Source organism: Crassostrea angulata, chromosome 1, assembly GCF_025612915.1.
Source record: "Crassostrea angulata isolate pt1a10 chromosome 1, ASM2561291v2, whole genome shotgun sequence".
NCBI classification, from domain to species: domain Eukaryota; kingdom Metazoa; phylum Mollusca; class Bivalvia; order Ostreida; family Ostreidae; genus Magallana; species Magallana angulata.
In genome coordinates, this window is record NC_069111.1 from 30,926,017 (window position 1) to 30,953,700 (window position 27,684).

At 31.5% G+C, this 27,684-nt stretch overlaps 1 protein-coding gene across 1 annotated transcript; it reads right to left on the bottom strand.

Moving 5' to 3' along the window:
- Window positions 1-1,530: 1,530 nt before the first annotated feature.
- On the bottom strand, window positions 1,531-25,764 carry LOC128187665 (uncharacterized). The gene is made up of 23 exons (XM_052858079.1): window positions 25,488-25,764; window positions 25,097-25,381; window positions 24,721-25,005; window positions 23,979-24,296; window positions 23,004-23,057; window positions 22,153-22,512; window positions 21,746-22,054; window positions 20,348-20,635; window positions 19,862-19,945; window positions 19,093-19,135; window positions 17,056-17,130; window positions 16,593-16,646; window positions 16,334-16,408; window positions 14,274-14,372; window positions 13,760-13,795; window positions 13,336-13,401; window positions 12,798-12,827; window positions 12,534-12,563; window positions 11,832-11,870; window positions 10,185-10,536; window positions 3,480-3,659; window positions 2,938-3,236; window positions 1,531-2,685 (listed from the first exon to the last, which is right to left on the bottom strand). Exons 1-23 carry the CDS (start codon window positions 25,747-25,749, stop codon window positions 2,196-2,198), a joined length of 4,113 nt encoding a protein of 1,370 aa, XP_052714039.1. The 5' UTR covers window positions 25,750-25,764; the 3' UTR covers window positions 1,531-2,195.
- Between the last annotated feature and the right edge of the window lie 1,920 nt (window positions 25,765-27,684).

The window sequence follows — 27,684 nt, forward strand, 5'->3', positions numbered from 1 at the left end:
CAATAAATGAAGGTGGTATTGGCCTTATAGATGTGGAGTAATTAAAAAGTGTAAAAGCGGGATGGATCAAAAAACTCTATACCAAGAAAAGTTCTCTTAGAAAATATATAGAAGACATATTGAAAATTAATGGAATAGATTTTAAATATTTGTTGAGAAGCAATATTGTTAAACCAAATCATCTAAATGTTCTTAAAAAAATTTCCCAAATTTTACAAAGAAATTATCTGCAGTTTTAATGAATGTGAATCCCCACATGTATCACGAAATCAGCTCACCGAAAACTTGTGGTTAAATAATGTTATTGAATGTAAGAAAAAACCACTTTTCCTAGAATCGTGGATAAAAAGTGGTATCCTATATGTTAAAGATATGTTTACAATAGATGGTTTAAAAGATTTAAATGATATTATAGAAAATCTTAATGAAAAAGAAACTATTTATGTGAATATCTTATCATAAAAAACGCTATTAGAAAGTTGAATGTATATTATTCAAATGTAAACAATACTAAAATTCAAAATCCATACTTTCATTTCTGCGGAAAAATAAAACCGGAACATGAGAAATGGGATTCTATTATAAAATTTTATTATCAAGAAAGACACAAAAACCAATAATGGAAGCAATATGGTCAAAAGAATTCAATATATCAAATGATCAGTGGAAAAATATATACACGGCTAAGATAATAAACGCATTTCATAAGCAAATAGCAGAATTTCACTATAAACTTCTACACAATCAGCTAAACTGCAATTATAACGTAAATAAATGGAATAAAGATGTTGGAAAAATTGTGAAAGTTGTGAACAAATTGAAAATATAGAACATTTAATATATGGATGTTCTGAAACAAAAAGAATATGGGAAAAAGTATCAGGAATATTAAAGTTTAATATAACATGGAAAACAATTGCTGTAGGTTTTTTCTATGAATTTACAGACACAACGAAAATTGTCAATAATTCATATCTTTTGTAGGGTATAAAATATATAAATATAAAATGAAGTGTAGACTACAAAACGAAATTCAAAATGAGAATGTGCTTTTAAATACTCTGGAATCATCTCTTTATTATTATTACTGTATTACATTGAGTGCAAAACGTGTCAAATCCAGTTACAAAATTTTGGAAACACTAGCAGACCAATTGTGATTGTATTACTTTTTTTTTTCCTTTTCCATATATATTTGTGTATGCATATAAATTTCAAAATATATTTTGATTTATATATTTGTATAAGATTGATACGAACATTCTATCAATGACTGAATGTTATCCCCCCGTTTCTATTTTACATTACTATTATGTAATTTACATGTATGCATATAGACCATGTGTTAGATCATATTAACGTCTATTTATATATGTTTTAAAAAATACAATCATAAATACTAAAGTATAAATACTAATATATATATATATATATATATATATATATATATATATATATATATATATATATATATATATATATATATATATATATATATTGTACATTATATATATATAATTATATGATTTATTTATACTGCTGAATAGCACTACTGATCCAGGGGGCCCCAGGCACCCCAGGTGATGTATATCTAGAGAGCCTTTGCGGAGGTATTATCTCGCATCCAAATGTATATTGTTTAATAAATATAGAAAAATAAAAAAAAAAAGTCAAAGGTAGACAACTTGCTTGGCTGAATCCATAAGTCTATGATCAAAAGATACCCTCCAAAATTAAAATATACGGAAGAAATGTGTTCGTAGATATTGAAATCAAAGGAATATTTAGCAATGGAGTTTGAATGATAATTAGTTGACACTAATTGCTTTACACACATGAATCACAACTATAGATATCTTTTTAATAAAACTAGCTTGCAACTTGCAACTTTTATTAAGCTGTAATTAGTTAATTATTGTAAGCATATAGGTTTCATAATTCATAAATTATATCGATAACTACGATTATAAATTCAGACAACTCATTCCGCATACGAGGCGGAAAGGAATTTCGGTCCAATTGGAGCATTGCAGTGGATACTGTATATATTTACCGTAGATACTCAAATGCAAACATTTGAAAATACCGCACGATATACCCCCCCCCCCCCCCCAACAAAAAAACCCCGCGTATAAGGGTCTTGGTGTCTTTAAATCAACAAACGTCTGTCCTTTAGAGAATGTGAAAACAGAACTTTAATCAAGGCATCCGGGCTTTCTCCCAACGAGCATCCATGGGTCAAACTCTTGCCGATGGAGTTTTCTCTTGGAACCACTGTCTAAACTAAAATCCAAAACCGTGTTCGGACACCCACCCATCCGGGTGTCCTTATCAATTCTAAAAGACAAGCAATTTTCTTCTGCTCGATTTGAAAACACTATAAAACAGTTGAGCACCTTTTGCCTGCTGGACTTTTTTTGTATAGAATTTCCCGATAGATGTACACGGATTCTTTGAAAGTTCTTTAAATATAAGTCTTCTGATATACCAATCAACCACTGAGGTTTATAGTGGTCCAACAGGGTTGGTAAGTTTTCTATCATAACGCAGTTGATGTAAACCGTGGCTTCCTGGGGATTGTCAATCTTTATGTGTATGGTAATTTTACACAAGAAGACATCGGCGTAGGCTAGTTTAGCCTCATCTTGGTTCATTTTCCCAGGCGCAACTAAGCCAACTGATAATCTAAAATAAAATTTAATTACTAGTCATAAGAAAATATTCTAAATTCGAAATTCAAACTTTTAAATATTGACTTGAAATTTGCACGTTACTGGTAAGTTAATACTTGTGTTGAAAATTTTGTGGATTTATATAGCAGAAGTCACTGAAGTTTTGGCTGCGTGGTACAATGACGGCTAGAAAAATTAAAACTTTAACGTTTTATTGGAATGAGACAATAAATAGAACCATAACATTCATTCAGAAACCGTTTACCCTGATCTATTAGGAAAATTCTTCATTGTCATGACGGCTTTGTTGGCCTGGTGACTCAGAGAACACTCTGCCTTGGACTTTATTGTAGGTTCCCCATCATTCCATATGATTGCCACTGGTTCCAATGGGCCAGCATCAGTGTCTCCGAAACTCTCTAGATCTAGCTTCACGGAAAAGGCTTTGTTAAACATTTCGATGTCGTGCTGAACGTACAACCTCTGAGATATTTTCTGGAGCTTGAACTTCTCCGGGAATAAACTGTGACGTTTCTCCATAGCACATTTGTCCACATTACTGAGCTGCAACACATATCAAGATAAGAATTTTATAAAGAGTACTTTGAAGTTGAAAAAAACCCATATGAAATAGAAACTTGTATGTAGTTTGTCTTCAACATGATGTACACTCATCAGGAATTCAGATGCTTAAGTATAATACACTATTCCTAAGTATGATTGATAAATTACATGTAGGTAATGTTTGTAACACAGCTGCAGTACGTGCATTTGTTGAGGAAAAAAACCTTGTATCTGCAAAGGTACCTGCATAGCAATTGGTTGAGGTATTTCCACAGTTTGTGATGGCATGTCAATGTACACGCCCCCTGAGTGTTTGAAAGACAACGTGTTTCCCTCGGGTTGAACTATTTCTGTTTCTTTTATGGGGATATTGACGATGTAGAACGATTCAACTTCTGTTGCGTGGAATTTTATTTCGTCTCCCTGTGAAATGAAATACTATACATTTATTTACTCTATACTCCATGTTATTTTTGAACATTTGGTTATAACTGAACCTTCGGGATAAGACATTTGAAAATATAATGTCATAATGTTATAGTATACTTTAGAAAAAACACGCGTTTTCAGTTCATAAACAGAAATTGATTATATAGTTATATTGAAAACACCCGTTCAATCCTAATTTTTACAGATAATTAAATAAAGTAGTCTATCCATTAGTATATCATATTTTATATTTTAATTTTAAAGGTTTTATCAAATAAATAAAGAATCTCCTTTGAAATATAAACACAAATTCTAACTAGATGCTGTCATTAGACAGTAATACCCGCACTATGTGTTTGCCCCTAAATAACACTGTTTTGTACCAGTTTAATTAAAAATGAAGGCTATATGCAAGCTCCGGTAATACAATTAAAATTCATGATTTTCATAACTGAAGGATGAGATCCCTTCCCATATGATAATACACATCGTGACATGAGCAGCACTTTATGTGCAATTTGGGGTAGAATTGTTTGCAGTGAATTTTCAGTTAATCAATAATCTTAACATTTATGTCATAGAAAGTATAATGGTCTATATAATTATTACAAACAAAATTAAAAATTAAATTATATGCCCCCTCCCCGTGGCGGTTGCCGGATTTAGATTTGCTTCTGTGTGCCTACATGAATATCATTGTGTGCACAGATTTAGAGAAGGGGTGGGAGTGAGGGGTCCGGACCCCCCCCCCCCCCATGAAAATTCATTTATATCAATTGTAAAATTACCAAAAATACACCTTGGACCCTAATGCTCTTACAGACATGTACAAACGCTCCAACCCATTGCGCTTCAATGTTAGGTAACATTATTTGGGGGGTAAATATTTAATCAATATTTGATATACTTTATTGTTTATCTCAATAGAAAGTATACATGTACATCACAATATACAGGTGTCCTGCACCACTTTAAAGCTGTTATTTACCTAATAAAATAGTGCAAGTGGATTTGAAGAATAGGTCATAAAAATACATGCATGTTACAAATGAATGATCTTTGTCTGAAGTTACGTACACAACACAGGTCTGCATGTCTCATTAGCGGGTACTAGTTTTACCCAGCTCTTCGATTAGATGGGTTCACGTGTATACATACATGGGTGTTGATAAATTGCGGAACGGAAAACGGAACGGAAAGCGGAACGGAAGGGAAAACGGAAAATCTTATCTAATGTTATTTACCTCATAGATTTGTTAATCATGCTAAAACGATATACTTTATGCACCTTTTTAATTTTTTTTGAAAGATAAGCAATATTAGATTATTTATTCAAGAATATTTATTTCCTAAAAATTAACAGTACATGCATTGACCACTATATTCTGTCCCAAAATATCCTCGATTCACTTTTTGCTGTATATTTATATATGCCTCAGGGTTCAAGCGATTCTCTCTTAGAAGCATTTAACATTCTCATTATTCTTTCTTTAAAACGTCCCCTCTAGCTTATCAGCAGGCATAAATACACGGCTAAAAATAAAGAAGTCTACGGGGTTTTGCATTTCAACAGACCCGGATGATAGTGTTGAAAAATTGTGCAAGGTCTTCTGAGTGACTTCCAAATGAAGAAAGGATGTCAACATTTTCCATTATAAATCGTCCAAATGTGCTGCATGAATATTTTGGGATCGACAGACTATAGTCCCAATATATAATCGGAAAATCAAACCAGGCAACCTCTAGAGCTTTCTATTCGGATCATATGTATATAGCTGCTGGAATAAACAACTGCTTAGTAATGCAAACGTAAACAAAATTGCATTGCTAAAAATACTACATGTAGTTTAACAAATTACCGGGTATTTTAATGTTTACTGTATTTTAATTCTTAATGTCGTCAGTCCTACGGGTTTTTCTCTTCCATCTCAATGATACTGTATCGTCTGTATGATAAAAGATCGTCTAGAACACCGAAAATTCAATTTTGATGTAAGTATATACATGTACATCATACTAGTATTTGAAATATAAAAATACTCAAAACACGCATAAAACGCTTTCACTAACTGCGTACGTTTCGCTGATATGCCAGCAATACCATATAAGAAAAATAAGTAAAAAGTTATAGCTAATTTGCTCCTTTAAAGTCATGTTAATGTTTCACAATTCGAATACATTTGATTTTTCCGTTTCGTACTCAACTAAAGCCGATTGAATACAATGCTATAATTGATAGATATTCATAATTATGAATATTAATAAGATAACAACATGTTGATAATCATTCATTAGATATAAATAAAAGATACAAAGTAAATCGTTTCTGGCCAGTCTATACCCTTTTTAAGCGATAAACGTGATGATATTTTCCATTCCGTTCCGTTTTCCGTTCCGCATTTTAGCAACACCCATACATACATGTCTGTGTTTTCCGTATGCATGAAAGGATTTGTTAAGATCAGCTAAAGGAATTCATTATTGTGTTTTAATTGGATTATCATTATGATGTTGACCAATTTAGGTAAGCATAATACATGTAGTAGCAGTAGCACAATATAATGAGATGCCAGCATACATATATAAGTTCTACTTTCACTTTCTAAATGTGATCTCCCTATAGGCCTTTGACAGCATACTGTATCATCATCTTTTAATATTTAAATAAGTTTATCATCGTTACCTATCCTATCGCATTTGTAAAGTTTCTGTCATTTTAGTTGCAAAAGTTATTTTTTTCATTTGTCAGACTGCATGCACTATTGAGTTGACCCCATATTGACCCTGTATAAACAATTTCTTATTAAATTTGTGTATTACATGTAAGTAGGTGTAGACACTTATCATTTTTATACATGTATGAGTTATAATAGGAAGGAAGGAGTATTTCTTTCTTAATGTTTTATATTATGCATCAAATACAATGTAGGTCATGACCTTATGGGACTGTTCTGACCCCACGAAACAGGAAAATACAAAATATCTTCTAATGTCATTATGATGCATCTAATGGTGTAAAGTACATTAATGACCCCCAGTTGTTGTCTTTACCCCTCCCCCCCCCCCCACCTTTATGAAATAGGAAATGATATGATACACTGTATATTTTGTTAACTTCTGAGATCTGAGATCCTCATCCCTAAACCATATAATTTATTTTTGCTCTTTGTGTCATTGCGCGTAAAATTGTATATAGATTATGTCCCCTTGGAGAAACCCTGACATTTTAGACCTAGAAATTATAATGTATTTTATCTTATTCATATGTTATACAGTAGTGTTTGATCCATGTGGGTAATTCCTAGCCTAATGATGTCAGTGCTTTGTTAAGGAGACTTTAAAATTTCCCAAAATAGGCGAATACACATGGAAATGATGCATATAACATTTTGTTTATATAAATCTTAAAAATTGAATTAAGCAATTTCCAAAATGTTAATGTGAATCACGAGAGAAAAAGCAATCAAGAAATGATTTAAAATTTGCTACTGTACAAATGTAAGAATGTATTAAGAAGACTGAATCTTTATAACCAGGTTAAATTGGGGGGGGGGGGGGTGAATGTGGAGTATAAACATTTATAATTTGAATCATTTATTGTTATTAATTTTAACTTGTCAATGAATACTACTTATTGATCCCAAGGTAAAAATATGACCTCTGATCATATCTCAATAGAACATTTGTCAATTATGCAAGGTGTAATATAATTTTTTTTAAGAATAACATTTTTTACCAGTTCATAAAAGTTTTGACACCCAAATTATATTTTGATTTTAATAGATCATTCGACAAGGGGGGGGGGGGGGGGGAGAGAACAGTTTATATTTGAGTTTGTTTGGGAGTTAGGGTTCCAAGTCATATATTTGACAATTTTTTAATGTAATTTAAAATAAGACTTATAAGCCATACTACAGTCATGAACATGGATAGTATAGAACAAAACACAAACTAATACATGTACATGTATATATACATAGGAAGTATTACAAAACAGATGATCTATATCTGGGTTCTTAAATTGAATCATATATCATGTACATATTATATTATTGTTTCTTTGTTCAAGGCATTTCAGATGGTATGTAGGTCATGATCCCAGGTGCTCTTCCTGAAATTATTAAATATCATAAAAACCATTGAGATCCCCACCTTAATCCAAAGATATTATTCCTCCTTAGGTCATGCAGGCGCATCAGATCATTATGGCATGTAAGTCATGACCCTAAGGGGTCATCCTAACCCCCTTAGAATCAGAAATTGTCAATTATCTTTAAATTATTGATGTTTGATGATCCTATCTCTATTTAATCTTTATTATTAAGTCTCCCAAATGAAATTTGGAGACTTATTGTTTTTGTACGGTTATTAATTCATGTTTTATTATTCTTCATCTTCTTTTTCTAATTCTTTCCTGCTCAGCATGAACTTGTTTCTCAGAGATGGCTGAACATAATTGTACAAAACTCTAGGATATGATAGGCCTGCATATCTAGTTGTGCACCCTGGTTTGATTTTTCTCATTTTGGGTTAGACAACCACTTTTAGGGGGAGGGGGGGAGGGGGGTGTCAAAAGGATGTGGGGTCTAACATTGAACATTGTAGGAAGAATCGTAGACTGTATTGTACATGGTAACTTGAAAACGGACAAAGATAATGATATAGGGTTTTCATAATCATATATTGGCTGTTACTGGCAATATATAGGGTTTATTAGATCTGACCCCTGGGGTCATCCCCACCCCCCAGGAATTTGAAATTACCATTTATCTCAGAAACTGTTATAATCATGACCCCTAAACCATATATATTCATGTTTCTGATGTCAAGGGGCATCAAATGTTATGTAGGTCATGGGCCCTGTGGGTGGTCCTGACCCCCTCAAACAGCAAGTCCCTTAATATCTTCAAAACAGTTGAGATCCCCACCCTTAAACCATATATATTCTTGTTCCTTGTGTCAAGGGGCATCAAACGGTATGTAGGTCATGGGCCCCGGGGGTGGTCATGACCCCCCTTGAACAGGAAGTGCACGAATATCTTGAAAACGGTTGAGATCCCCACCCCTTAACCATATATATTCTTGATCCTTAAAGGGGATCAAAAGGTATGTACCGGTAGGTAATGGGCCTCAGGGTTAAATTTAATTTTTCAAAACCGTAATGTACATCTAAGGAACAGTTCCTATCATATCCCAAGATATGATGTGTCTATCCATTAAATCATTAAAGGAGTTCTAGGATCTATGTTTTTTTAAGTGATTAACGTCAATTATCTGCTACTTTTTGACTCCCTGGATGAAATTTAAATTTTTAAAACCTTACTGCACATCTATAGAACCGTCCCTATCATATTCCAAGAACAGTCCCTATCATATCCCAAGATATGATTGTCTATCCATTAAATCATAAGAGGAGCTCTTGGATCAATGTTTTTTTTAGTGATAAACGTCAATTTTCTGCTACTATTTGACTCCCTGGATGAAATTTAAGTTTTTAAAACCTTATTGCACATCTATAGGACAGCCCCAATTATATCCCAAGAGATGACGTAGCTACTCCAAAAGTTGTAAGAGGAGTTCTTGGAACCATATTTTTTTTGCAAAAAAACATCATTTTTTGTTGCCCACTGATCCCCTTAATAAAAAAAAAATTCTGGAACCTGATCACGCCTCAATATGACACCCCAATCATATTCTAGAAGATCATTTGGCTACTGACAAAAAAATGACGTTTTTGAAACCAGTTTTTTGTAAAAAAAAAAAAAGTCATTTTTCAGCCATTAAATGACCCCCAGGACAAAATTGAAAATTCCGAAACCTTATTGCGCATCTATAGGATACCCTAAAACATAATCCAAAAGATGATTCGTCTACTGTTGAAAATGTAGGAGGAGTTCGAGGAAGAAGGTTTTTTGTGAAAAAACGTAATTTTTTACCAATTATTTGACCCCCAGGACTAACAGAGAACTTCTGAAACCTTTTTACAAAACAACATGATACCCCAAATCAAACTCCAAGAGTTCAGTTTGCTGGTTTATAAGATGTAAGAGCAGTTTGAGAAAGTAAAACGTGACAGACGGACGGACGGACGGACGGACGGACGGAACAGGGTAACAACAATATACCCGAACTTTCTTTAGAAAGTGCGGGTATAATAAATTTATCTCCTCTTGAAGTTAACATTGAAGAAAAAAAAATTCAAACACTCATTTAAATACAAGCATTTTTTCTTCTTAAAATCTCTTGGTAACAAATGCACAAGCTTTCCCTTTTTTAAAGAATGCAACAAATCAAAACCATAATTAACGGTTCATATTTTGTGAAAAATATTCAAACTTTTTATTATGAACAAATAACTGTTTAAACGGTTTCAAGTGCAATTGACAAAAAACAATTTCCGAAATCTAGTTAATGTAAGCTTTAAATTCATTTTATTTTAACAGGTGTATTCAATGTTTAGATAATTCAAAATTGTTTAATTTACTTTAGTTATACGTGAACTGCCGTAAGAAAAAGTACCTTACAATTGGCCATTCTGGTAACCCAATTGGACTTGTTCTTTATCCTTGCCTCATACCTATACCCGACATCTTTTTCGTCTTTATTTACTTTTACAGAAAAAGTAACAACTGCTTCGTCAGACTGATCAAATACCAGCACTTTTTTCTTGTCCCTTTTATCTACTAGCAAGTAAATATCTGTGCACATTTTCTCCATGAATTGCAGAGTAATATCCCTTCGTTCAGCAGCCCTCTTCTCTTGTGACCACGTGACAGCTCGTGTAGGATCCACGTGGTACCTATCGGGGTACTCGATGGTTACATTTTGGGATAGTGTCATTCTTGTCATGCATGCGTCTACAGGATTCGAACTATAAGAACATGTTGGAAATATTTTATGATTGTTGAGTTATGCTGAATCTTGAAAAATAAAAATACTGAAATCAACGAGGATTATTTCCCCTTTAAATTATTCAATGCTTTTTTTGGTTGTTTAAGCGGACATGAAATTAAAGAGCATGGTAGCAAAAATAAAAATCAAGTACTGAAGTACCGTGAGGGGAGTTGATTTTATCGATTATCATTTATTTTAAAATCAACTAATCTTGCATGGCAATTAGTGTCTAGTCTGTATTTGAATTAAGCACTTTTTTATTTTATGAATTTTTAGACTTTTCCGACAAGAATTTCGAGAAACCCCATATGAATCTTGTTGTGTAATATTTAAAGATAGATTTCAAACTATGTATTAGTAACCGAAACAATTCTAAAAATCGTATGGATCCAAGCACTATTGATATCGAACTCTAGTCTCGTTCAACCAGACGCTTGGCTATCTCCGTTAATCTCCGACAAACAAGAGAGCCTCTCTGTTTGTCGGAGTTTTACGGAAACAACCGAGCGTCTGGTTGACTTTATTACACTCTGGCGTAGGAACACATGAGACTTCAAAAATATCTAAAATGTTTGTATTATATAAAATCTGACTATTTTCAAAGTGTTTATAGATAAGTTTCCTTGAAAAACAATGCTTCAGCATACATTACATCGAATTTTTCTATTATTTTCAAGAACTTAGTCTTGTCAGCGGTGATGATTTGTGCTTAGGTCCAAACACTGTTTCACTTTCGGTTTGCCAGAGTAACTGCATAGGAGAGTTGATTAAAATCAACTCCCAAAAACCCACGTTTGCGGGCTATGTATTATTTCCCTACCTTCTTAGCCTCTTGTTTACCAAAGAAAAATAATCTATTGGTTATTGAAACCTACCTCGTTTTGGATCTCTTAACAATTATTTATAAATTATGTAAAAGAAAGTTATGACTGTTGGCAAAAAGTTGGTTGAAAGACGAAATGTCAAAATCTATTATAAATACTCGTAGATAATACTACAACTATATTTGATAGCCTGACATCAGTCTATAAAAGTTCAAAAAATGCATATGTTTGCATGCAAACTAATGGAAACTTATTAGATCGGATTCGGTTTAACCAGTACCTGACTGTGTATGGACAAAATAAGATTTCTTTGGAGACATACCAGAAAATAAAATGCCCACTAGATGTACATATATCATTAAACCTTCGCAGTAATAATAACAATACATGTACTTGTAAACTACGTGTTTTATAAAGACCAATGCACTCTAAAAATGCTTTATAATACCTCACTGGTGTATCATCTTGTGCATCACTGTCGGAATCGCTATAAATTGAAAGAAAATAAGTAACTGTTTTAGTCATCAGAATTAGTTGTACAGATAAAATTTATGGAATCGTGGCTTATCGATCTTAATATACATAAATCCATAACCTTAATGGATTGATTATCAAACACACACTTTATTAATCTTTTATAGAAGCCAATTCAACGAGGAAAAAACTCAGTTGAGGATGTGAAAGATAATCTAAAAATCATCCTCGGTAGGTGGTAGGTATTATGTTAAAATTACACAGCTGACGGATGCCTTGTGTCTTAGGAAAGTGTATATGAAAGAATCCTAACTGCTCGATGACCCAGAGCACAGAGCATAGGTCTAAATGTTAAGCGCTTCTGTGGCATATAAATGTAGTTTTGTGTTAAAACAAGTACAATATTCCCGATAGAAGGTTTAATAGCCAATAAATCAATCAAAATTAATAAATTGAAAACGGAAAACATAATTGCAAGACCTATGAAAGATATGCGCTCATACGTAATGAAATTTCCTTATTCCTTTCTTTGTTATTAGGAAGTGCTAGGGAAATGCGTATTCATTTTTTATATTCACATATTTTTACTTTATTTAAAATGGAATCTAATAATAGTCAAGATTTTTACGAACGAGTTTAATTGACATTATACATACCCCCTAGAAAAAAAAGTTACCTTTCAAACTCTGGAGGTGCATCATACTCACTATAAATTATTAAAAACGTCAAATGCATGAATAAAATAATAATAATTTTTCACCATATTAACATGAAAATGAAGTAATATTAATATTTATTTTCACAGTCATTAAGAAATCGCATCATACGAATAAAAGAAATATGAGATTAGTTGTTACCTTTCGGTCTTCAATATCTGTAAGAATATTCTTTTTTTCTTTTGTTTTAAGAAATAAATTCACTCATTTGAAAGTAAACTTACCTTTCGGGGTTCGAAGAGACTTCAGATTCACTATTAATGTAGAAAAATGATTATAATACCTGAATACAATCAAAATAGGTAATATAGTTTACATGTATATCTTGAGAGATACTAGATATTCAAAGAAATGATTAGGAGGATATTTGAATCTACATGATAGTTCGAATGTGAAACAAAAAGGCACAAAATACAATGTAGGTGACGTAGTGTTTGACAATTTCATTTTAATAAAAAAAAATCAAAATAATATCTTTATTTTTCTTATTTTTCTATCATATTAGTTATAATCTCCAATTCATTTTGCCAAACTACCAGTATTAAAAAAAAAAGCAATACTAGCATTACCTATAAAATTTTCAAATGGATCTGATAAATTTTTATAAAATATGGTCATGTAATACACTTGTGCAGTATCTTCCCTTTTACAGTTTAATGCAGAGGACACAAGCAAAAAAAAAAAACAATTTGAATAATGAAATAAATCTAAAATTGAATTATTTAAAACTGTATTGAAATATATTAAAACTGCTGAGCATACCATACAAAATCCACTTCCTCTATCCAGCTTCTAGGGCTCGAGCAGTCAATATAGTCTTCTTGTTTACTTAAACAAGGAAAGACAGAAATGCTATTAATCAAATACATCATCATTTAATGTCTCTTAACACCATTTTTATGTTATCTTTTTTCAACCCTATTACCAGTCCAAAATATTTGACGTTTTCCAAGCTTTTTTTTTTAACGATTTCGATATTTTACCTGGGAAGTAAAATTATAATTGTTAAAGAAGTTGGTAAACATCAGATATTTCAGACTACCCTATTACATGTATGAATTATTGGATTTTAACTTGTAAAGTTTTGTAAAGTTTATTTTTTTGTCTGTTTATGGAAGGTTGGGGAGGAGGGACTTCGTATCATTACAATTGTACTCCTTATTTGCTTTATTGCAATATATGGTACCTGTCTACTTCTTCTGCTGGAGAATCTTCATCCTGTCTACAGAAAATTGCAAAATGAAAAGAAGCTGGGTTTTTTTTAGCAATTGTCGTGATTACAACGATTCTAAACTTCTAAACTGTAAAATTAAAAGGATTAAAATAAAATAAATAACGTCATCCTGTCTACAGAAAATTGCAAAATGAAAAGAAGCTGGGTTTTTTTAACAATTGTCGTGATTACAACAATTCTAAATTTCTAATGTGTTAAATTAAATGGATTAAAATAAATATCGTAAAATTCACAGCTCCGAGGAAACGTATTGTACATTTGAGGAAATCGTTCTTCTAATCAAACATTTTGAAACTTTTTTATTGCTTCTAGCTCTTTGATTGTTAGTGAACGTTTGATTTTATGTTCAATGAAACCATCTTTGAAATGTTTTACAAATAACGATGAAACAATGCATTCTACAATATTGGAAAAAAGGGTTGATGGATATGACCAGTTCTTGAATTTTTTTAAAAAAAAGCCTTACTGAGGCGCTTTGGATGTTTTTTCTACCGCTCCGATCTTTTTGTTCCATACTGGATCAAATTCTACCTCTACCAATGGTTTGTGGGGTTTCACCACCTCCCTATAAGTGGTAAAAAATAAAATATTTATTCATAATTGTAGTCATTCTGTCATCAGTACGGAAGTCTTTAACTTGGTATAGCTGAGATTATGCAATCATGACAATTTCAAGATCTCGGTTCATTCTTCAGTTTATGTTGTCCAAAGTTAGGTAAATCTACATTAAATGTCACCTTTCATGTCACATTCAACATACAATCTAGCATAATATTTTTTTTAATGAATTTTATTTATTTACTACGGAAGCGTATTAGTGCCACTCTATATATTTTTTTATTTTTTTAAGATTCCAACTTAAATCTTGTAATTTCCAACTTTAAAGTTGATTTTTCCAACTTTAAAGTTGGAATTTCCAACTTTAATCTTGGAATTTCCAACTTTAAGTTGGAAATTCAAACTTTAAAGTTGGAAATTCAAACTTTAATCTTGAAATTTCCAACTTTAAAGTTGATTTCTCCAACTTTAAAGTTGGAATTTCCAACTTTAATCTTGGAATTTCCAACTTTAAAGTTGGAATTTCAAATTTTAAAGTCGGAATGTCCAACTTTAATCTTGGAATTTCCAACTTTAAAGTTTGAATTTCCAACTTTAATCTTGGAATTTCCAACTTAAATCTTGGGATTCAATTCAACATATTTATCAATTGTTCAAGATTACCGTGCACATACTACCGTATATGTATGTGTTAACTGAAAATTCTTTGTTGAAAATTGCAGAATAGTTTATTGTTTACATATAATTACTTTCCTTAATGTTTTTCAGTACTATGCTTCATTATGCTTAATCCTTTTAATTCTTTTATTTATTGCGGATTTTTTAAATTTATTTAATATGTATATGATACAATCAAGCAACCTTTTATACATATATATATTGATTATGACATACTGGTAGGTATTGTTTTCATGGAATTCAAAAAATAAAATTGAAATTATAATTATGACATGTTCTATTATTTCCAGTGAGTTCGAGTTGTTGTATTATTATATTGAGTTCTTCTTGAAAGCAAATGAACTCCCCCATTCTTTTTATGAGTAAAGCCTAATTCACACTGAACAAAAAATCATAGTATATATCTATCAATCTATATATACAAATATAATAAAAATCAACTTTAAAGTTGATTTTTCCAACTTTAAAGTTGGAAATTCCAAGATTAAAGTTAGAAATTCCAACTTTAAAGTTTGAAATTCCAAGATTAAAGTTGGAAATTCCAAGATTAAAGTTGGAAATTCCAGGATAAAAGTTGGAAATTACAACTTTAAAGTTAGAATTTCCAACTTTAAAGTTGATTTTTCCAACTTTAAAGTTGGAAATTCCAAGATAAAAGTTGGAAATTACAACTTTAAAGTTGGGAAAATCAACTTTAAAGTTGGAAATTCCAAGATTAAAGTTGGAATTTCCAACTTTAAAGTTGGAAAAATCAACTTTAAAGTTGGAATTTCCAATTGGAATTTCCAAGATTAAAGTTGGAAAAATCAACTTTAAAGTTGGAAATTCCAACTTTAAAGTTGAAAATTCCAAGATTAAAGTTGGAAATTCCAACTTTAAAGTTGGAATTTTAAAGAAAAAAAAATACAAAGTGGCTCTAAAACGCTTCCGTAATTTACATTATATTTACACACACACAAAAAAATAGTTTGAGTATTCATTTCATATTTATACAAGATTTTGAATGATCTGTTCTGTCAGATATTAGACAATTTCATTCAGTGTTTCAAAGCAACAATTACTTCTGAATCTTAGCCGCAGGTGACATTTAACATAAAACAAACTTTATACATTCTTTTGAAACTTAAAATAATGAGATATTGCAGATGTGAAATTCAAACGTATGCGCATTGAATACTTAATTAGTTTGGGAAAAAATCTCACAACGCTAGCATATTTTTTGGTCAAAATGGTAGCGTATACTAGTAATGAACAAATTGAATCCATGAACGAAATCTCTATCATTCTTACTTCCTAACTGTGACTGTGTGAAAACCTTGTCTCTCTTCAACGTCTGCTAACAGTTGTTCGACTTCGTCATTGTCACTGAAGAAAAAGGAATTTTGATATCCGTAGCAAACGTAATTTCAAAATTTCCAAAAATATTTAATACATCTTAAACGTATTACTAGCATAACATTTTCTTCAACCTAAAGGAACAGCCATTATTTAAAAAGATAGATATAAATTTAATGATACAATATTTACATGGAAAAAGAATTTAACGTACCTATCTTCTTCATCACTCTCAAAATCTGGAACGAAGCCTGCTCCGGGTGAAATTCTATTTTGAGAAGAAAAAATAAAACGTGTAAAGTATTCTATACACAGTAATTTTTTAAAAACACAATCACAGAAATACAATTGATTTATTATGTTTTATGGGTTAAAAAACAATGGGTGAACTTAAGCTAGTTCTCAATTTGACATGGGCATTAATTCATTATTTTCCTATTCTTTAGCGGTAATTGGAGCTGCCTCCTGCTTGTAATACAGGTACAAAAATATGCCTGTTAGTAACTATGAGTTCTTCTGTCATAAAAAAGCTCAACATTCGTGAACAGAATTTATTTTCCCAACTATAATCTGTAAAACGCACGTTCCAACCAAATTACTGTGATTTTTGTCTGCTTCATTTACCGTGACCTAGTGTTTGTGCTCGGTTGCATGCAAAATCAATTAGGTGTACTCACGTTCTAAACGACACAAAATCGGAGGCTTTGTTCTCGTAGTTATCATCTTCATCGTCTATATCGAAGTCCCTTTGACTGAATTCAAGTAATTGGTATTAATAGCATTATCAAAAATAAAAAGACAAACAATTATTACACAATATAAAATCAAGAAGACAACTATCAAGTGTCAGCATTTATATTCAACGAGTATTTTACACTGTTTCTTAAGTAAACCGAATGAGTACATACAACTAACAAAACTAAATAGAAAAGCAATCAGATTTTTGGCATAGTGAGTACTAGTATACGCATTCCGTAAACTTGTCATTACTGCTTTTAAAAACATTCTTTAGCTGTTATCAGTTCATAAAGCGAGATATTTTTTCTTCAAATAGCTATAAAAAATCTATACATAGTTAAATAATGTCTAAATGTTTAGTTTTGAGGTTGCCTATGCTTGTCTATTTCTTAAACAATCAACAATTAAAGTTATTTTGACTGCGCTTGCACAGTTGACACGGAATAAAAAAAACCAAATAAATCCACAGAAGTAAAATTAAGAAGAGCACTCTCATGATACAGTATTGGAATTAGGAAGACCAGAATTACTAAACAGGTAGGAAAACAAGAACACAACAATCATCAAACAGTGTGGAATTAAGGTATAAACAGTAATTATATAACAGTAACAAAACATAGAGACAGCATTCATTTTAGAAACAGAATTTAATAAAGAATTATTTCCGCGCACTTTGAGAAGTAACTCAGAAACGTTGTTAATATTTATCTATCAATCCACCCATCCATCCATCTATTTTGTGATGGAATATCTTAAAATGTATAGGTAGATTTACCCTTGGGCGATCAAAATACAAAACAGAAACAGATTTTGTATGTCAAAATAAAAAGTTACAATCCTCTCAGAATACTCTGAGAAATATATGTTTATCCCTTTGATGTTTGAGTTGACCCCGCAGAAGGAAATAACTCAATTTTATTGCAAAGAGTGGATATTAGTATATTGTCTGCCGAGCACTACCTCCCATAGTACAGTTGGGGGACAAAAGTCTTGAATAAAGCTCAACGATGACTTTTTTCATGGCTCGTGAAATTTCTCGACGTCTCGCCTCCATTTTGTTTACACCGATAGAAATTGAGCAGACGAACGTCACAGGCAGGTGACACATACTAACCTATTTATACTTCACGGTTTAAAACCGTTGCGGTGTAAACAAAATTTATTTTGCAAGATTTTGCGATATGTTATAGCGACGCCATTTTTTTTCTCTCAAGACTTTTGCCCCCCCCCCTACTGTAGATTACTTTGTGGTTGATATTTAATCATTTATTTCAATCATGATAATCATGATAATCATGACAATCATGACAATCATGATATTTAATCAATTATTTAATCATATTGAATCATTATTTTTTGAAAGATATAGTCTCATAACTGCAGCGGTGTGTGCATACAAATTGAATAACGTGCGCTAGCGCGTTATGAAAATTTCTATGCACACACCTCTGCAGTTATGAGACTATATCTTTCAAAAAATAATGATTTAATGCTTATATTTACATTTTTTTAAACTTCTTTCCTTGTGTGCATATGTGATTTTTACGTCAAAATTTCTGTTTTATTCTAAGGGTAAGTTCAAATTAATGGAAGAGCCACTGTAACAGCCACAAGCGTGAACTTTGATTCTCGCTTGTGACGTTGCATTTTACAGCGTTCAACGTTTGTGACGTCATAATAAAACTAGTCATTCTAACCTTTGAGTACCCTGTGCGTTACAGACTAATAACTGCAGTATCTTTTCACACACTTTTAAAACATGCAAAAAATATTTGGAATGTAGATATAATATTATAATGATGATTACTATTACGTATCAAATAAATTCAGACAGTTCGAAACCTATTAGGACTGGAAACAGATAAAAACTAAAATGTTGCACTCAATAAATTATTCCACAGAAATTAAACTTTCAATTAATTGCTAATTATTAAAAGACTATAGAAATATAGATCATTACGATTTTAACAACTTACCTTGCTCCGTTTTGAAGTGTTATTTTTCTGTCCTGACAATTTCCTATCAAATCAGGGGGAAATATCACGTAAAAAGGAAAGAGAAAGAAGCAATAGTTAGAAAGGAAGCTATAAGTAGACGAATTTCTGAAAATCCAACTTTTTCTATAAATAGAACATGGAAAAATACGTGACGTTAGAGATACATGTATCCAGCCTTGGATATTCGTCTGCGTATATTGGTTTATCTTATTATCTCATTTATTTTTTTTTAACTTTAAAGAATTATTTCACAATTATCAAAATATTATAAACTGAAACATTATCTTTTGTGCAAATAACATATATTAAGAAAATAAAATCTTATGGATTTTTTTTAGATGTATTAAAGAAGAGCATAATTAAATATAACATTATCTGGCTAAATTCTAGTAACTTTAAATAATAATAACTAGGGCGTGTATTGTATTAAGAAATAAAGCCAAAAGTTGTTTAATTACTTAGTTAGAGAGCGAGATTGGTGGGGTTACTGATGATGCTGTTGTCAATAAAATTAATTATTACCCCTCTTTGAAAGATTGATTTATTTAAAGTTCATTTAGATGGAACGTTGATAAGTTTGGAGAAAGGCATTCTATATAAATAAGATATTTAAAAATGAAAGATAATTAATTAAGGAACTATTATTTCAGAAATAGGAATACTTTTTAAAAATGTTTTTTCCATCTAAATTTATGTAGTTAACAACATGTAGAAATATTCATTTACAGTACTAGTCTTTAAAGCTTACCAGTATAAGACAAGGTGATTGTGGACTCAAATAAGACTTCTTTTGAAGATAATGAGTAATGATCCTCCTCAACAATTGTCACATCTGTAAATATCACAATCTGTTAGGCATTTATCTTAAACAATTCATTGGAAAATTAATGAAGCGTCTTTCTTTTGTGCCTTAAACTTTAAAACATAAAAGTTTAAATATTCACAGAGTGAAATTCAAAATAATATTTCATAAACAAAGAACATCAGCAAAAATAGATGTTTAAGTTATCATTTAGCTGACAACATGAAAAATTAAAGAAGATATTAACTAAAGAAGTTTCGATTTTTACAAAAAAAAAATTTTAATTGTACAAATTTAATGTTGAGTAGACTATAAATGAAAGTTGAACTGATACGCATGAAACTAGAACGAAATGTTAGTTAATAAATTAGCAAGTTTGACCAGAATAAGGCTATTCTGCTGTGATACATGTGAAGTACACTTCTGTCTTACCAATGTTCGGTGTTGGACCTCCTTCACTATTTTCATCTATTTTTAGAAGTGAATCTAAACCATTCTTCTTCAATACTCTCTCAAATTCAATAACATTGTGGTCATCTTGTAGAACAAACTGAAGAAATTGGCTCATTCTTTGTCTGCGTTGTCCATTTCGCGGCAAACATTTTTCTCTTATGCAATCAACATCTCCAATACACTTTGATAATGTTTCTCTAACTAATGCCATTTGTATTTCATTTAGAATGTGTTGATAGTTATATGTTATAACTTTTCTGATATTTTCTGACAAAATAAATACAGAAAAGTATTATTTAAAAACATATGCAAAAATACGCAATGTTTTATGTACATGCAATACATGTACGTATATAGACAATAGGCCCAGGGGTCACATCGTTCATCTGAGCAATAACAGCCATTAATCTGATCAATTCAGCATTACAGTATCAAATCAAAATATTTTGACAAGGTGGTAATGTAGATCTTGCACAAAAAGTAAAACAATCTGCTAATTTTTACCTATATATTTTTAATGTAAATATATTTATCAGGGAATCATGGTTTGATCGAGCTTTTATTTGCATAACCCGTGCCTTCACACAAGTTTCCGCTTTTTCGAGAAGATTTCAAACAACTGTTCTCTATATCTTCGTACATAAAAATTTAAGCCCCTCCCCCAATTGTAGCTTAACCATACCCCCAAGGATAATGATTTAAACAAACTTTAATCTACACCACATAATGATGCTTCCACCCAAAGTTAAGCTTTTCTGGCCAAATAGTTTTAAAGAAGAAGGTTTTAAATATTTTCTCTTTATATTCATCTGTGAAACACGACCCTCCTCCCTATTGTAACCAAAGCCTAACCCCAGGGACAATAATTTGAATAAACTTGAATTAAGATCACCTGAGGATGTTTTCACATAAATCTAAGCTTTACTGGTCGAATAGTTTTTGAGAAGATTTTTAAAAAAAATTCTCTTCAAAATTCTATGTACAAATACACCCCCTTTGTGACGCCACTCTACCTCCAGGGACCATGACTTGAAAAAAATTGATGTTACATTACCTGAGGATGCTTTTATACAAGTTTAAGCTTTTTTCATAAAAACGTATTTGAGAAGAAAATTTTTGAATAATACCAACAATTTTCAATAATTCTAAATGATTTCTCCTTTTAAGATGGTGTTGCCCTTCAGTTGCACAAACCTGAATCCCCTTTGCCTATTGATGTTTTGTGCCAAGTTTGGCCAGGTAGTTCTTGAGAGGATGAAAATGTGAAAAGTTAAGGACGACGGCAATGACGACAACAACAACAACGACAGAAAACGGACAATTTTGATAAGAAAAATTCACTTGAGCCTTCGGGTCAGGTGAGCTAAAAACAATTACCTGCTTTGCGGTGGATGTCAGAGGGGTCAATCAACTCAACAATGTCAAAATACTCAAGATTCTTTAGAGCAGTCATAAAATCCTCCACAACCCCAGCATTTCCAGCTTCAACCAAAGACAAAATCTCTTCAACTCTTTCTTTACAACTACGAGCATTATTAACAGAGTGCACGATATTAATATTATCTGGCAAGTTTGAAGAGTTTGTCAGTAGCGATGCCAAAGCCCTTGGCTCTAATTCTGAGACAAGAACATCACTGTGGATTTTCACTCGTTTTTTTATTAGGCCAACCTTTGAAAGACTGGAATCTAAAATCAAATAAAGGAGGTTATTTTTATAATTGCATTGTTTCCAATAACATTACATTGAACGATTGGAATAAATTCTAAAGGATTTTATCACAAACCTTGCCTTTCTTTAGATGACTTTGCGTACTGAACTTGCACCTTGATTTTCAGTGGCTCTTCTTCATCAATAATGTCTTCAACTTTAACCTTTTTGAGGATTCTAAAAATCATTTCCAATAGCTTGTTATTGTCTTTAGCATTTAGCAAGGTTTGAGCTGCTTCGTCAGTTACTGGTCTTAAATGAAGGATTATGGAACCACGGTTAATATCCTCAGGTATCATTTGTCCATGAACAATAGCTTCCTCTAGAATCCCAAAATCAGGAGACTGAATACGTTCAAATAAATTTTCTTCTACATGTGCTCTGCTGCAATCCTCTATCGACAAACGCACGGATATATTTTCATTGAGTATGCCATCTGAAATAATATATAGACCCTTTCACGATAACTGCGGTACTGCTTTCTTTCAGGGCAAATTGATATACTTTGCCGAAGTTTAAGTAGGTAGATAATGAAATGACGTAATTGAAACACTTGACGTTACATCATATTTTACCAATTATAACAATTTCATTTTGCCCTGCAAAAGAGCAGTACCGCAGTTATCGTGAAAGAGTCTATTTCAATTTTCTTCTGCAAGTCTTATGTTGACATCGAAAAAAAAGTTTCCTCTAAAATAAAATTCTGTCAAAAAAGCTTAAACATGTGTTGAATAGGTAGTGCAGAAATCATATTCTCAGGGTGTAGGGTGGGGCTACCAAAGGGGGTTGAATTTTTACAGAAGGAAGAAAATATTTTTTAAAGAAACTCATTGGGTCCTTTATTCTTTTGTGTCGAATAATACCCTGCCTTGAACGGTTAATAACATCGTCTTTTGTCTAAAAGCTAGGATATTTTATTGGTTTTACCTGGTACTTTTTTTACACTGTGCAATAATCTCCAATTTAATGTTCCAACTGACTCTAAAAACAAAACAAAACATGGTTAAGCGTGTTGTACAATACAAACCACCAAAGGAAAGAAAACGACTTGTTTTATATACTGTAGACGTATTTTTTTCCACGGGGTCATAATTCCGCGGAATTACAATATCAATTTAATCCGCGTGTAAAAATTTACGCGGATTCTTTGAACGAAAAAAAAATAATTTGAATAACTATTATTAAATATAGTTCTGAGCGATTTTCATTATCTAGAATTTGTCAAACTTTGGACTTAAATTGTAAGAACTGTTCACAGTGAACAGTATAATTATCGGTTGTGCACTGGTCGGTAGTCATTAGTTAGCCCCGTCAAGATGTTACGACGCTGGCTAAAATCGTCTGAAACACCATTTAATCTTTATTAACTGTCAATTTATGGGTTCTCATGTCGTTTAAATTATGAGTTGATCAGTTTAATCAATTAAAAATCAGAGCACAAAGGGATCTAAGAATTGCAGTAAAAACACGGGTCTTGGCGTGTAGTTAATTGGGTCATTGAAAGACAGACCCGCTTGGGGCTATTTATCGTCTGACACGTGCCGTTATCTCAAGCTTGGAGAAGTTTAAATTTCATGTCAGTAAATTTCCAGAAAATTCAAATCTTTAGGAGATTAAATTATTTATTATGTGAATTCTCATTACAAATTTGTTTGACAGTTTGCATAGATAAAAACGATATACATTGGGTACACATATATGCAAGTGTTCTATAATGTAGTAACTTCCGATTACTAGTATCCTTATTCTTCTTTTTCTTCTATTCATGTAATGCAATTCAAAAATGCACTTTAAGTACACTGGGAAAAAATTCCGCGGAAAATGTGTGCCCGCGTTCATAGCGTAAATAAATACCACGCGGACAAAAGTACTTCTACAGTATTTAAATATGATTCAACATACCAGAACTTTCAATTTTTGGGGCCGGCCTCTCGCACAGCTTCTGAAGAATATATTCGTATTCCTCTTTTTGAAGAATGTATAAGAAAAAATGAAAACAATCGTTTTTGTTTTCCTTTATTGTTTTTAAAAGATATCCAGTCTGTTTACTGCGTAAATCACTTTCTGTAATTTGGTCATGGGCAATAATTTCTATTGCTCTCTCCTCAAACAAGAGGTCGCTATGATCGGACGGATCCAGTTCATCATGCAACACGTCTTCATGTTCTTGAATACACGAGATTTCCAGTCTTTGTAGACTGATAGGCAACTTAGGTTTGCCTGAAAAATATTCAAAAACATGTACTTTATGAAATCACAGTACAATTTGGGCTTAATTGTAATAACATAGATTTAGATAAAAACATGTTGACATTAGTATGGTTTCACTGGTAGATTTAAATTCAATAAATTGAACAGGTTTAAGAAAAAGAAAGTGTATCTTAGCATATCCAGTAAGTATTTTTTAAAAACTGATGCTATCTTCAAAGAGATACATATATAGTTTATCATTAAATTAAAAGTATTTAATCTACATTGAAATATTTCTATGTCGGCATTGCATTAAACTGAGATTGTGTATTTAAAGATCATTTACGTGTACACGTTTTTAAATTTAATAAAAATTTTGTTTTATTTATTTCACATTCCATATACAATTATTTATTAAATGGACAGATTTTGATGAAACTAAAGCAATCAATACCTCTCTCCTTTATATTAGCGCTCCGTTTTTTCATAGTTTGTAGCAAATCTACTCTTTTTAATTCCACTTCAACAACTCTTAAAAGTTCCAAGCAGGCCGAGTCTCCTTTCATCAGAAGTATTTTAAGCAGCTTGGATTTCTGGCGTCTTGCACCAAAACAACACTCTATGTCACTGATATTTGATTCATCGAGTATGTGCTCCATAGTGACTGTAGCAATATCAGTTCCCGGGAGTTCCGTTTGGAGGAGGGTAAAGTTGTGTTGTATGCAATGAGCATGGTCGGCTATTAGAAGTGTAATGTTAAAAATAATATAAGGTAAACATTTAAATGTTTAATTCACATTTACAAAAATATAAAAATAAAAATCATTTACAGGCGATGCTTGTTGTTTCTTTGCCCTGTTGTAATACGTCCAGCACTTCCACATACTTCAAAGACAGTGTGTAACCAAAAGGTGTATACAACTTATTCTTTTTTAATATATTCAAAAGACATTTCATTCGTTTCCACTTCTTGGGACATTCAGTCACATCGTCGTGGTCACTGACGTTAATATGACCAGCCTGAAACATTTCATCTGCAATTTCACGAGGTTCAAGTTCATTGTAAAGGATAGCTAAATGTTCTTGCAATAATGCATCACTTAATGGCACAGCAACTGTAAAATCAAACAATCTGAATTTATATTATAAGCCTTTTAAAGAAGGCACTTTAGTGAAGCATAAAAAGACAAAAAGTGAAATGTATTTATTTTTATACATTACCTGATAGATCTGATGATGAACTTTCCGTGTTTTTTTTAATTTCGACAATTTTTTCAGAAATATGTATAAGGCAAGGCATATCGTTGATAAATTCAATAAATTCTTTGCATCTTCTTTTTTTGATAATTAGTTTGATTAGTTTTTCATTCCAAAAATGCTTACTCTTAGTTTTATATATATAGTCTTCTTTTTCTTTCTCATGTAATAATTCTCTCTGAATCAATTCATCTTGTAATGACTCAAAATCAAGGTTTTCTTTCATAAAAACAAATAACCTTCTGACAGCCAATGCGTCTAAGCATTCTGAAAGGCAAAGAGTGTTTAACCGTTTAAAAGCAAATGAATAAATGTAATATTATCAAATATGAAAATTGCATTTGTATTAACTACATTGCTTAAATAATAAAGTTGCAGAACGCTGAACTCTCGTAAAAATTTAAGAACAAAAAATAGACATTCATATTTCCTAACCTATTCAAAGACAACAATTTAACACACTCAATAGTTTAATTTTTTCAACCATAATTCTTTTTAAACATTGTTTTAATATAATTATTGTGCAATTTATGAATCGTATTATTTGAAGATGGATTTTTTTTTCTTTTGTCCTTTATAGTTTATAGACTTATGATTGCAAAGCTAGCATTCAATCCAGCAATATTATTTAATGTTACAAAATAATAAATGATATCAGCTGCTGTTATATAATCAAATAAGCTCTATTGCTCGTACTCTGCATGTATTCAATTACGTGCTGCTTTGTTTATTAGAAGACATAACATTTCGTGGATAAAACACACCGTTCCGGGGATGCGTTAATTTTTGGACAATGAATGAAGCAATACACCACGTTGTGTTATTTATTTCACTGTTTAACATTTATATTCATGAAATAGCTTTGTAAAAGTTCAATGATATTTTGGTGCCTAATGAAAATTGATTAAAACATAGTCATGTAACAATTCAAATGTATTTAAATTGTTATGCATTATATGCATTGTATATCTATAGTATTTAGTAAACTAACGACATATTTACATTCATTTCCAATGCATATGGGCTATACAAGTATTTACACCCAAACGTAAGAAGTAACTGAGATTTTAGGACACAAGGTACCATATAATATATATATAATAAGAATTGATGCCTTACTCATTGTAAGTACAATGTTTTTTTCGAAGGATAGTGAACATTATCATGCCCTGACTTAAATGCAACAATCAACAAACAATTCTATATTCACTAAACCGTTAAATTTCGTGTGATATTTTCATAATCATGTGTAGTAGATCGGGATTTCGTTTCTATTTATTATTATTAGTATTCCGATCCCGATGTGATTTTATTCTATTACTTTGGTAACGCCCACTTAATACGATAGCCAATAACTTTAATGACAGTTGTCTACAGAAGCCTGTTAGTGCCACATAAGATATATAAAAATAAAAGTCTATATAAAAAAAAAACCCATTGTATATATAAAAACACACACACATATAAAAATAAGCAGCTTTATATATAAAGGAATAGCCAAGATATAGAAAGAATTGTGTGTATATATATAAACTAGGTCGTGTATATATAAACAGTACTGTGATATATAAAAGCAACGGTGATAAATATATAAAGCGAAAATTTTCCACTGAGTGACCTTCACTCAGTTCAGCCCAGCGTCTGCATGATAAACCCCGCCTACGGAGGAGAGGATCAGCAATATTATGCTCCCAGTGATTAGTTTGAACGATCTAAGTAATGTTACATTACATGATTCCGCAGGGATTTGGGAAAAGTCAGTGGCAGATTTAAAGGGAGGGCATCCAGCATTTTTTTTCTTTTCTGTCAAGTTTCTGTCAAGTTTTCTTTCTGTTTCTTATGTTTACTGTGTAAATAAATGATGATATATTTTGTCAATACTTTACCTACTTTTAAGTTTCTACATTAAATAATACTTTCTACCAAATTTGCAGAACAGTTGTCTAGAACATTAATTTTACTTCATTTCACTTCGATGAACATGACAATCTTATTTTCTATATTATTTTACAAATAATTAAGTAAGGAATTATCATTTCTTTGACAAAATGGCTCGAAGCAAACACAATATTAACTAATTTAATGTTCATAAATTTATAATATTATCAACAGAAGAACCAACATTTGATTGAAACTGACCAATAAAAACAAACAGGTAAAC